Below are 13,954 nucleotides of genomic sequence, written 5' to 3'. Positions count from 1 at the left end.
TAAACTTGCAAAGAAAGGAAATCTCAAGAAATGTAAGAACTCAAGAGGCATAACACTGCCTTTTGTAGTGGGAAAGATACTTGGCAGGATCACCATAGATCGAATAAGAAATGGAATCGATTGCAGGCTGAGAAAGGAACAAGCGGGTTACAGGAGAGGCAGGGGAACAACAGAGCAAGTCTTCATACTGCGAAACATAATTTAACAGGTTAATGAGTGACAAGCTATACTATACCTGAACTTCATAGAATTCGAAAAGGCTTTCGACTCTGTCCACCATGAAAGCCTGTGGACGATTATGAAGAAGTACAGGATCCCCGGAAAAATGGTACGAATGGTGAGAACATTTTACAAAGACTTCCAGTGCGCAGTAGAAGACCAAGGAGAAACATGTGAGTGGTTTGACATTAAAACCGGCGCCAAACAAGGATGCAGTACGTCAGAATTTCTGTTCTTGATTGTCATGGATTGGGTAATGAGAAGAACAGTTGGACATGGAGAGAATGGGATCAGATGGAAGCTGACTTCAAAACTCGATGACCTGGACTTCGCAGATGACATAGCATTGCTGTCCTCTACCAAACAGCAAATTCAGAATAAAACTAGACAAATGGGTGAAGAGGCCAGACAAGTAGGACTCAAGATAAACACACAAAAGACAAAAGCCATGAGGATTAATGCAAGAAACCAGGAAAGTATTAGGCTCAATGGGCAAGACATCGAAGATGTAGAAAAGTTCGCATACTTAGGGGCCACCATTTGTAAGGAGAGAGGTGGTATGAAAGACCTGAAGAACAGACTCACAAAAGCAAGAGGTGCATTCATCAGACTAAAAAACACCTGGAGCTCCAAAAGCATCTCAAGAAGAACAAAGCTCAGACTGTATACGACACTAGTAGTGCCAGTATTACTCTATGGATGTGAAACTTGGAAAATGAATAAGGGAGACAACAAAGCAGTTGATGTGTTCCACAATAGGTGCCTACGAAGAATACTCCATATTCATTGGCAAGACCATGTCAGTACTGAAGAGCTGCTAGAAAGGGCTGAAATGAAACTGCTGAGTGAAGAAGTGAAGCTTCGTAGATGGAAAATGATTGGACACATACTAAGGCAGGACAAAAACAACGACTGCAGCATAGTAATGACTTGGGCACCAGAAGGAAAAAGAAGAAAAGGAAGACAACATGGAGGTGTACAGTTGAGAAAGCACATCAAGAAGCAGGATGGAACTCATGGTCTGAAGTAAGGACGGCAGCAGCTGACCGGGAAAAGTGGAGGCGCTCTGTGAAGGCCTTATGTGCCACAAGGCACAAAGTGGATAGGTAACAGGTAATCTTAGCTAGCAAGTAGCTCCTGCATTGGTTACCCAGACAGTTAAGCATCTAGCATATTTACCAGAAATTTCAAGGGCTGCAGAAATTTCTGTCAGCGTTTTTCCTTCTCCGCTCAAATAATCTTCCTTCAAGCCTAAAATTGATTTTATCAGAGTACATCTTCAAAGTGGCCTCTACAAGATGGTTTTACATTAACCTGATTCATAACAGACCTGGAACATGTAGGCTTTGCCACTCCACTGATTGTATGTTTGATTTGTCTCGGCTGGTGTAATGGTTTTATGTTTCTGTTGTGTCGTATGCTGTATGTTAGAGTACCCCAGCAGAAATAAACCCATTTAGCTTTATTGTGTAAATATTACGACACAGATATTTTGTATTTTAAATTCAAGTGCACCCAGCAGTAGTTGATGAAAAATAATTTAGAGCCTAGTCCACTCCTAAAGATGCAATGTCTTGTTTTTACATCTGCGTATCTACATGTGTTCACTCAAGAAGATAGAAACTAGCTCTGGAGGTGTTAGAAGGCATAGACCGACTGAGATAGGCCAGCAGTCCATATGTTTTTATTATTTTAGTAAAGCTCAGGAAACAATGGTGACAACCTGAATTACAGAAGTTAAAATGATGAACTTGTCATCTATCTCTGTGTGTATTTGTGTGTACTGCCAAGTTGATACAGAAGAATTGAACAACATGCTGTTCTTAACAGAGAACATGTTTTTTCCCCAGAATGTCGGTGCAATCAATTTCTTCTGTAACTACGAGGAGAGCAGGGGGAACTACCTGGTGGATGTGGACGGCAACCGCATGCTGGATATCTACACTCAGATCTCCTCCATCCCAATCGGTTAGTAGCAAAAGATCCAAACACAGCTGCCTGGATTGTAGGATGGAACAATACAGTTAAAATCCTTTATCGTAGTTAATGTCATTTTACATTGCAGTATCATTGGGTATTGTGAATTGGTGATTCTGGAAAATGAATTTTAAAAACTGGAGCTAGAGAGGTGCTGAATTAACCCCTGGGCACTGCTCAGCACCCTTGAGCAAGGCACACAGCTCCTAACTGCTCAGGTTGCCTGACTCTGTGGCTGTCTCCTCTTCCTGTGTAGGTCTGTCACAGATCAAACAGATCTCAAGAAATATCTCATGTAGCTGAGTCATTGAATAGTGGAGACAGTGTCTGGAATAAACTGAGGAGTGGATCTCCTCTGAGCTCTTCACAGTTATGAGATCTTATCTCATTCTCCCAACCACTCTCCACATAGAACAGTGACTGTAACATATCATTGAAACATGGTACTATCTCATTGTCTTTGTCAGGCGTGAGCCTGGAGGGGATCATCTGTGCTAGCGTGTGTGTGTGTTTGTTTGTCTGTCTGTCTGCAGCTAATCTTGCAAACTACTGGACTAATCAGACTAGTTTTTGGCAAGTTACTCTCAAAATAGTATAATAATATACTAGATACCTTCATTTGAAAGTAATAGTTACTTAACAGTATTACTCTCTGTGAAATGTGTTACTAATTACACTGCTTTTGAGTTACTTTCAGCAAAATTACCTCAGAATAACAAAAAGCATTTTAAATGGATGAGGCTTATGTTTCATCAGGTAATCAAAGCACAGAAGCCCCACTTTGTTAGTGTTCATTTCAAATCCAGTGCTGCATAGATCTGACCCATTCATGCATTCACATACAATGGTTACTACTTTGTATTAAAATCCCCTGCTTATGTTGGTGAAGATTCACAGTCACCCATGTCATAGTAATACTCAGTGCTATATCGTAGGCAACTGGACTTGCTTGAGTTTCTTGAAGGCATTTCATGTCTCATCCATTCATTTCTAACTGACTGGTGGGGAGTCACAGGCTTTAACCCCTGTGTGGGCGTGAATCCTTACATAGTCCTTGAGCTCACATGTGACCTCTGAGTTTCAGAGTCGTTAAGGTCACATGTGAGTCGTTGACCCAACAGGCCATCATGTGTGTCGTTAGGTGTGAATGGCTGTTGAGCTGTCTGGGGAGGAAACTCAGGACTGCATTGTAAGTGGGTGATAAGTGGTGTTGTAGGCCACCTCCTCGGTTTAACGATGGTTGTTCCAGTTTGACTTTCATATCTATCTCTAACTTTCAATAAAAGCATGAAAATGCCAAAAAAAATATCTTAAGGAGTCCAATTATGAATGGAATGGATCAAAGATTTGTGGCTGTTTTTTAGTTATTAAAAACATTCATTCTCATAATTACATCATATCTATATGTCAAATTCAGTGCCTGTTAGCAAGAGAGCTCGATCTGCTTTGTGCAACACGCTGCAGCTCCGTGAAAAATGGACACGGTGCATATTTTTCTGGGACACTTGAAACGTGCTTTGATGCATCTGCTGGAATTGTCTAGAGTGGCAATGATCATCTTGGGCAACCGCCTTGTAAAGATGTGCACTCTTTTAAGTGCAGTTTTCTAGCTAGGATTTGTGACTCATCAGTAAATTATGGCTGGGTTTCTAGTTTCTTATTTGCAGAAATCAGAAGAATGACTCTGCTTGCCTTTACGTAACACACAAATACACTAAACAACCAAGCTTTAGAAGCTTAGGTGCAGCAGTGCTTGACCTCATTTTGTCAGTGTAGTGAATTCTTGGATGCAGCTGTTTACCTTGACACACAATGTTGTACATTTAATTTATCCTACAAACCAACTCTAAAAAAAGATATGAAATGAAATTTCTGAAACCAATGGATTTGGTAGTATTGGCATAGAAACAAGTAGAAGAAGAAGGCACATTTTGGACAAGTCCTTAGCAGATCCTCAGGATCGGGCCCGGTTTGGAAATTACCCATTTTTTTCACCTGCCACTTTGCCTTTTGGATTTCAAAATCTACCAGCCACTCAAAAGATGACTATTGTGTTTTTTTTGCTGGTGAGTGAAGTAAATCTAGCAGTCACTTGCATATTTTACCAGCATTGGCTGGTGCAGATTTCCAACCCTGATCGGGGCCACTATTCTAGTCTGCATAACATTATCTTTTGGTTTCAGCTCCAGCCCTCAGGGCCCCCCTGACAGAAGGCTTTATGTTGTAGCCAGGAACTCACACACTTCATTCAGTAGTTGAAGGGGCCAGACAACAGGGGTTTGTAACCACTGATTACTTTCCCAGAATGCATAGAAATTAAGGCCTGAATTTCATTAAAGTTTTCTTTTGCTTAACTTTTCTAATTCAGTTCAGTTAAAAATAACTATATTTATTTGCTAGGAAATTTGTGTAAAAAGGTCCATTTGTTAAATATTTCTCCTCTATTCTCAGCTGGGACTAGAATTTCCAAAAAATAAAAAAAATGAATAATAACATGTATTGTTCTTTAAATTTTCACACAAAATTGACATCCATCAGTGATGTGAATTTTAGTTAATGACAAGGAATGATACATTGATTATGTATGTTAAAATTAAACTGGATGTCACTGGATTGAAAGATTTTGGAATTGTACAAGTCTGGGAAAGTGTGAGAAATACTGCTTGTAGTTGCAGATTTGCTATCATTGCTTCTGCTGGATTATTAACCTGTTCATCACTATTAATACTAAACCATTCATTCAACCTCAGATGAGAAATTCAAGTTAAAGAGAGAATACAATGTTGAAACTAAAACATTTAGGAACCTCAAATAAGTAGAGAGCTTCACTCTGCCTTACTGCACTCTGCTGGTGGGATATGGAACAGTCCCATGGTTTATGTAAGGCAGCCACATCAGTTTAGGTAAGACTCTGGGCTCTAGTTTCCCGGCGCAGCGCAGGGTGGCGAACCCCGCACAGAGGTACTTTCGAGCAGTGCAACCTGAGGCGCTCTCAGTTTGGTAGTTTGGCAGACCGAGGTGCGCTGAGATGGGTGTGGCGGCGCAGCAGGGGGAGGTGCCGACAGATCCAGCTTGGCGCAGTGACAGTTTCGGCCAAAAGGCTTCGCCGAAGGTGCGCTAAAAGCTCGTCAGCTGAAACCACGTCTATTGTCAGTGCAGGTGGACCGCAGCCGGTGTAAGCCGAAGTTTGGCTGACCAGCGGATAGTGCGCACACGTCACCAAAACCTCACAGGCAGGTTTCCAGAATATCAGGCACATTAACGATGCAATAAATACCCAAAAAAACACTATTCAATGCAACTATCTGCAATCAGCACATAAATGTATCTCTATATCGACTGTCCCGTCACATCTGATGTCAGATCAAAGGGGATTGGCACCGTTTAGCACGTTTGGCACACATAATGAAAACCCAACCTGATTTGATTAACAAAACTAATGAGTTCACATCCCTCTCAGCCAACCACAAACAGCCACAGCATCAGATAGGGAGTATATATTCAGTATCTGTCATCTTAGTAAAGTCAAAAGAAAAGAAACAGAGTGAGACTGCGAGAGAGAAAGAGAGAGCGCGTGCGCGCACGAGAGAAAGGCAACATTGATTTACAATTGTGGTGACCTCCTCCCAGGATACCTTTGCATCATCAGCCCGTGGAGGTCTGCTCGCAGTTCCGTATATTCGGACACTGTGAACAGACCTCCCGGACCAAAACATCAGTTTCCTCCTGGGAGAAGTTTGGCCGTCTGACGCTGCTGCTCTCTTCTGCCATGGCGAATTGAGTAAACTCTCATTACGCCTTCGCGCGGTGCATTTAAGGGCGAGGAGAGGGGCTCATTTGATTGGTGTGATGCGTGTAAAACCCACTCCACGCCTTTTCTCCTCCCTCTTTCCGACTTGCGCCGGTAGGAGGGACGGAGGTGGGATAGAGGAGTAGCTGCGCCAGGGCGCACGGTGTGCCAAACTTGCAAAATCCACCTGGCCACACCCAGTTGGCGAAGCGCAGGTGCGCTGCGCCCCAGCCTCACCCGGTCTGCGAAACTAGAGCCCTTAAGATTCATATGCACAGCAGAAAACAGACGTTAGCACTAATATTTGTTCTTCATACGAACAGCTGTACCTTAACATGTCATCATTCATATGTATATCATGGAATGTCCATGGAATTGGTACTCAAAAGAACATATCGGGGGCCTTCCAAGTGAGAGCCAAAGGGTTAAGGTTAGATGGACAGAAAAGTGGGAGAGAGAATTAGTAAATAGAAAAATAAGAGAGAGCATAGGGGAGGAAGAGCTGAGGACAGACGTGTGTAAGGACTGAACTCTCCCCTGCCAGTCATACACTCTACTTCCCCCTACTCCCTCATTTGATAAGGGAATACAGAAAAAATAAGAGGAGAAGAACTTGCCTAACTTCAATCAAGGTGGAGTTTAATTGGACAATTCCTCGTTGTTGCACATACTTAAGATTATGAGTAATAGTTGGAGCCATGCTGGGGCTGGGGGGGCACAACATCTCCAGAGGGCTCACCTGCCCAGCTCTGATTTTACTCCCTTGAACCCTGAGGAAGCTAAGTGGGCAAACCTTCGCTTTCCTGCCACATAGTGCACCTAATCTCATAACAAAGCAGCAGGAGCTGATGGTGTCCTCACTGAGTTCCACACACAGTTCTGGTCTATTTGAACTCCACCCTTTAACAGACTTATTGCATGCCAGCATGAATATGCCAAAATTACCCTAATTCTCCAGAGCCCAACAAAGACTGCGCTCTGCCATCTCCCTGTATCAGCCTCCAGAATCGAAGTCACTCTATACATTATATGTCCAGATCAAACTGGTTTCATTAAAGGTAGTCACTCATCCAACTACCCACACAGGCTATTCAGTCTCATGTATTATTCAGCACTTCACAATACACAATCAATAACTGTCTCATCGCATACAGAAAAAGCTTTAAATAAAGTCAACCAGAACTTTCTGTTCACCACACAATTCAGTTTTTATTAATTTAATGGATCAGTATTATATACACATCACCTGTGGCCACAGTATGCACTAACAGATTAAAGGCCCAGACACACCAAACCAACAACAAAACACTAGCGGCAATGCAGGCCAACTGTTGGGCCGCCTCACATCACCTGTGTCTTATCCAAAAAGTTACACTTCAAAACAAAAAGCAAAGACTACAGCCAACGGCAACCTAACGTGCACTCTACACCTGCATGATAGAAGATTACTCTTCATACTAGCAGGTGGTGGTAGTCTGTATTCATCTTTCAAAAAAGTAAACCGAAGACCAACAGGACAGATTCATTCTTGTTTTGATCTCAGGCCCGCTTGGTTTTAGCTGTTTGTTTGCTTTTATCACTTACCGTAAAACTTGGTGTATAAGTCGCACTTTTTTCCCTTTTTTTTCATCTAAAAAGTTGGGTGCGGTTTATAGACCGGTGCGACCTATAGACCAAGGTACGTGCTGACATAGGTAATTTGACCCACAAGATGGCGCTACGTTAGGCTGACCAAACGTCCTCTTTTGCCCGGACATGTCCACTTTTCACGTGCCGTCCAGGGCGTCCGGGGGTCTTTTATAAACTGATGATAATGTCCGGTTTTCCTTGTGTTTGTGTGTGTGTGTTAGAGTGCGGCACGGGCAGCATATTTCTGTCTGAACCCGAACCGAGCCCGACATTATTTAATGACCAAAACACTGAGTTTGTGTCACACAGTGGTTACAGGCTATTTAACAGGCCGGGCGTGCACCGTGGGTGCTCAGCTGCGGAGAGGGAGACCTCCGTGTTTGAGACGGGAGCGGGAGGCGGGAGGTCCGACGCTTCTAGCGTGAGGAGAGGGAGAAATAAAACAAAATAAGATAAAATAGGAAAAACCTGTCTCCCTCTTTTATTTTATTAATCAAGGCGGAGGCGGGCGGCTGGAGGTCCAAGACTTCCAGCGAGGAGAGAGGTAGAAACAAACAGCCAGTGTGTGTCTGTGTATGTTATGTTCAGGTGTTGTCACGTAAATAACAGTGCCCAAGCAATAAACAGGACAGACAATAGGATTTTATTTATTTTTACACTACATTTTCACTGAAAGCTGACCGATGTTGTTATACTGTAATTTTATTTCCTGAAGAGGTTGTTTGGAAAATTGCAATCTGAAAAGTAACCAAAGCTGCTTAAGAGGTTATTGTGTTTTGAATGTGTTTCAAATTAAAATAAAGGAAAACAGTGTAGGAATAACTTGTATAACATTTTTATTAACAAATAGTAATATAAAACCTTGTTTTCCCTGTTTGAGACCTTAAAAAATAGACTGCGACTTATATGCCAGTGCGACTTATATTCTGAGTTTTACGGTAAGTGTATCTTTAAGTGTTCTGAGTTGAACTGCCAGTCAGACTGATCTCCTTCACTGATGGGTTCCACTGTCTCCGACACCAATTCAACATGCTGAATTAGCCGAAAAAGTGCCAACATGGGCACAGTAGTGCCAATGGTGCAGGGCACACCTCAAAAACTAGAGTGACAAACATTCACCAATGGCCTGACATTGACCATCGGCCAACATCGGCATGGTGGGTCAGGGTCTTAAAACCCCAAGGCAAAGAGAACCAGGAGAGGATGCCCACTCTCTCCCTCTATATTATTTATTGAACCACTTGAAGCAGCCATTTGTCAGCATTTCTACGACAGGTATCTAAAATAGGACCCGACCGATTTATCCAGCCGGCTGATTTAATCGGCCGGTTATAGCCATTAGAGAATAATTGGCAATTGGCACGCCGATGTTAACACTTTTATTTTCATCACTAATAAAATGCAGGGAATATGGTGTTTTACTTAGAAATGATGTCCTTGTGTTACTTTTTGCACTATAACCTACCTCTGTTAAATTGGTAATAATAAGAAGAACTCTAGTACTGTGAACATACATGTGAATGTCTTAATTCATATAGACTTTGTATGATAATTTTATTTCCCAGAGGTTTACTGCCTTTTTGCACATCATATTATTGATTTATTTTGTGTTCAAAATGTTCATATGCTGCTTGTTCCACACAGTTTCTGATAATAATAGTATTTGAAAATAGTGACATGTTCTTCCTTCAATTTATATCTTTGTAATGAGTGTTTTAAGTATATTTAAGCCATTAAAAGCAGGTATTTCGGGGGTTTTTAAATTCAAAAACGTAAAAATTTAATCGTACGATATATCGGTTATCGGATTTTTTTTTTCCATAATATCGGAATCGCCATCTATAGTATTTATGAAGATGCTTTTCCTGGAAAACCTTTGATCACTACAAGAATACATGCTGTTAAAACTGCAAGCTACTATTACTGGACCAAACCAACTCTCCTCAAACACCCAATTGGAGGCAGTCAGGCATGTTTTTGGCCCTAATTCAGAGATCTCAAGCATGGCTTGGAGCAACTTGGCATGTTTAAACTGACAAAGGGAGTACAAATCAACACGGCACGGTTTGACTTGCCGCAGCCAAAAGTGTCATTGGAAAACCCTACAGCTTTACTTTTCACCCTTTTTCTACCTGGGAATGTTGGTGGCCTATTTTCAGTGGTAGAAGTAAGAACTCAGAACTTTTATTTCTAAAGCAAAACTATTCATTATTAGTTATTAATATCAAAACTATAAATATCCCACAGTAAAAGTCCTGCATTTAAATTTTAACTTAAAGAGTGAGAGACATGATCAGCTCAGTGTACTCACATTTACTTAACATCTGTTCATGATGGAACTTTCAGTTCTAAAATAATGCCAGGTAGTTGAATGAATGCATATTTTAATTGTTATATTTTGTGAGTAAAATCTGAATCAGCAGTGTATCCAATAACATGTCTTTGTCATGTAAATGTAGTAGTACCATGTTTTTAATCTTAAGTACAACTACAAGTACACAATAAGTAGTATACCGCTGAGATGCACATATTTTGAGTGCCTTGGGACATCCCTGAAAAAGACGTCATCTGGATGGCAGCACATGTTGCTACAAAACCTGTATGTAACTTTCAGCATTCATGGTGCCTTCACAGATGTGAAGTTACCCATGATGCCATTGACACTAACACACCCGATACCATCACAGATGCTGGCTTTGAACTTAAAGCTGGTAACATCTGGATGGTCCCTTTCCTCTTTAGCCCAGAGGACATGACGTCCATGATTTCCAAAAACAATTTGAAATGTGGACTTGTCAGACCACAGCACTCTTTTCCACTTTGTGTCCGTCCATCTCAGATGAGCTCAGGCCCAGAGAATTTGGTGGTGTTTCTGGATGTTGTTGATATATGGCTCTCAGTTTGCCTCGTAGAGTCTTAACTTTGTAGATGCAGCGATGAACAGTGTTAATGGACAATGGTTTTCCGAAGTGTTCCTGAGCCCATGTACAGTAGTAGTATACTTTAAATTGTGATGTTAGTTCTTTATACAGTTGCAAAAGGATTCCTGCACACTCTCTAACTTGCAATAAATAATTTATTTACAACATTTCGGTACTAGACCTTTATCAGGCAAACAATTTTCTGGTCATGAGAAGCCATCTTAAATAGGGAGTGGTTATTTCTCCACAACCAATTCCATTCCCACGTGCAAACAGAGGGACAAAATCATCATTGGGTCAATGAAACACACAATAAATAGAGACAGCAAAAAAACAAAGCTCTCTGTGTGACATCAATCTAAAGTAACCTACATTTCTAAAAGGGAATACAGAATATAGTAAATCGATTATAAATAAATAAAATTTTTTACAGCGAATGTAACAGATTCCCTTTATAAGTAGGCTGATAGGGGTACGTTTACATTATAAGTTAAAAACAGACATGTTTGATACAAAAAGACACATTGTTCATCAAAATATGCATATAATAACAATAATCAAAGTTCATTTTGCCCTATCAGAACTCCACACAATTACAATAAACGATAGCAGCAAAAAAGTCATACAAAATATACAAATTATGGCTGTGCCTAATTTCTTAAAAAAAAAAAACATGGCATCTGAAAAAGAAAAGATTTTTTACACTAATCGCCAAGTGCTCAAAAAAATGCAGTGCAAATGCATACATATATAAATGGACAAAATCAGCAGGTCACACTATTAGATGAACCTGGTGATATGTGTACATATTCATACGTATCCAGAACTGTCTGGAGCTGGATACAGAAGCCCTAAAGTGTTCCTCAGTACAGTACAGGGGACATCAAAATACATATTTCAGTACAATATTAAAGGATCACAGAAACATGTTCAAAAGCAGTTCATCATTTAAACCCTTGGGAGCCAATGTTTGAAGGGTGTGAATCCAGTAAGCCTCAGGCTGTTTAAGTAGTTTGTCGTTTTCCCCTCCCCTAGGTGGCAGGGTTACCTGTTCAATGCCGCAGAAACGGCAAGAGGAGATAACATGGTGAGCATCATTAAAATGCACAGCCACAGGATGATCCTGGTCATTTCTACGTATTGAGCTTATGTGTTCACTCATCCTCCTGTTTCAGTTTCCTGGTTGTTTTTCCCACATAGGTAAGGCCACAAGGACAGCGTATCAAATAAATCACGTGTGTGGATGCACATGTGATAACGCTGTTGATGGGAAATAATTTGCCTGTATGGGGATGGGAAAAATGGCTTGTTTTCATAGTGTTGTTACACTGTGCGCAACTACCACAACGGTAATTGCCGTTGGGGAGGGGATGCAAACGTGTTTGCAGTGGACGCGACTCGTGGCAGTATTTTGAATTTGAGTGCAGTAACCGTTTTGGCCACATTCTTACATACAGCGCCTTTAACGCTCTTTTTTAGCAACTCGGAGCGTGTCTCAGTTCTTTATACAGTGCCACCCAATAGGTCGAAGGTCACAAGCATTCAATGATAGTTTTCAGCTTTGCACCTTACATACAGAGATCTCTCTGGCTTCACTGAATCTTTTAATGCTATTATGGATTGTAGATGGTGAAATGCATATATTCTTTGCAGTTGTGCTTTGAGAAAGGTTCTTAAACTGTTGGACTGTTTGCCCACACAGTTTTTCACAATGTGACCATCCTTGCTTATGAACAACTGACCCTTTTGAGGATGCCCCTTTCATACCCCATAATGATACTATGAAGGGCTACCAATAAACCTGTTTACCTGTGAAATGTTCCAGGTGTTTTTTAAGCATTCCACAACTTTCCTAGACTTATGTTGCCCCTTTCCAGACTTTTTTGGAACAGTTGCAGGCATCAAATTCAGAATAAGTGTATATTTACAAAAACAATGAAGTTTATCAGTTTGAATATAACATATCTTGTCTTTGTGCTGTATTCAGTTGAATATAGGTCAAGAAAGATTTGCAAATGATTGCATGCTGTTTTTTTATACATTTTATATAGCATCCCAACTTTTTTGGAATCAGGGTTATCAAAGGCATGCGGAGGCAACCGAAAACCCTAAAGTATGTCAACCTGAGGCTTTAAAGGTCTAGTGTGTAGGACTTTGTGGCATCGAGGAGTGAGGCTGCAAATTGCTGTTACCTGAATCTTCTCCTGTTTGCTTTTTTTAATTAACTTAATCTGACTTTATTGTATTTGTCCTTGTTGTATTCTTTTATTCTCAATCATTTGTCATTTGTTTTTATGTAATTTGTGCCATAGAAATACTCGAAGCGGTATGACACCCACAGCCTGGTGTCGTAAAATTCCGACTGCAGCCGGCATTCGGCTTCATTCGTAAAATCTCGACTGCAACCGGCAATTACCGCATGCATTTGTTCTAGCGAGAGGAAAATCATAAATGTTCTGGTGTAGCTCTGAATTTCTTATAAACTGAGGACAACTGCCTGCTGTATATTTGTGTTCATGGTCACAGTCACAGATAATTTTGTGGCGTTTGTTGTAACTTTACTAGACAAAAGCGGTTCACGTCAGCTAACGTTACATTTAGCTTGCTTATAACTTCCATGTCGTCATATATTGAAGTGAAACAACATCTAACACGTTGCAGTATATTCTCTAAATAAAAACAAAAATTACATACCTGTCAATTAGGAAAAGGGCCAACTGGGGATCAGTTTTAAAACCTTTTAAATCTCTCAGCTCTCTCCACTTGGTGAATGCCCGACCGAGGTTTACACGCGTTTGGGCTCGAGCCCTATCACTGTCCCATTTAGCCTTCTTCTGTTCTTTTTCTTTTAGATGGTGCTCCTTCTTTATCCACCATGACATTGAAAGTACAACCAAGTCCTTATAGATACATCTGGTAAAACTGTTATGTGTTCAGCAATGCCCATTGCGTATTGCTTACTCGAAGAACACTCTCTGTAAACACGGCTCTTCTTCTTCTCTTAATTTATTGGCGGATCGCAAACAACTTCAATTTCAATTTCAATTTTATTTATAAAGCCCAATATCACAAATCACAATTTGTCTCACAGGGTTTTACAGCATACGACATCCCTCTGTCCTTTGGACCCTCACAGCGGATAAGGAAAAACTCACCCAAAAAAAACCTTTAACGGGGGAAAAAAAAACGGTAGAAACCTCAGAAAGAGCAACTGAGGAGGGATCCCTCTTCCAGGACGAACAGACATGCAATAGATGTCGTACAGAACAGATCAACATAATGAATTAACAGTAATCCATATGACACAATGAGACAGAAAGAGAGAGAGACAGAGAGAGAGACAGAGACAGAGAGAGATGCAGGACAGGTGGTAATGACAGTAGCTTACAACAACATTAATGAAAGCACAACCACACAC

At 40.9% G+C, this 13,954-nt stretch overlaps 1 protein-coding gene across 2 annotated transcripts in view; it reads left to right on the top strand.

Moving 5' to 3' along the window:
• abat (4-aminobutyrate aminotransferase) overlaps positions 1 to 13,954 on the top strand; it is a 163,547-nt gene that overhangs the window by 120,488 nt on the left and 29,105 nt on the right. For both annotated transcript variants that reach the window (XM_033643899.2, XM_078161431.1), the window contains one exon: positions 2,070 to 2,187. In XM_033643899.2, the coding sequence (XP_033499790.1) occupies positions 2,070 to 2,187 (118 nt within the window). The remainder of the gene's footprint in view (positions 1 to 2,069; positions 2,188 to 13,954) is intronic.

The sequence above is a fragment of the Epinephelus lanceolatus genome, chromosome 18 (assembly GCF_041903045.1).
Source record: "Epinephelus lanceolatus isolate andai-2023 chromosome 18, ASM4190304v1, whole genome shotgun sequence".
Taxonomy (NCBI): Eukaryota; Metazoa; Chordata; class Actinopteri; order Perciformes; family Serranidae; genus Epinephelus; species Epinephelus lanceolatus.
Note: the sequence above shows the minus strand (reverse complement) of the source record. Positions and strands in the feature narration are given on the sequence as shown.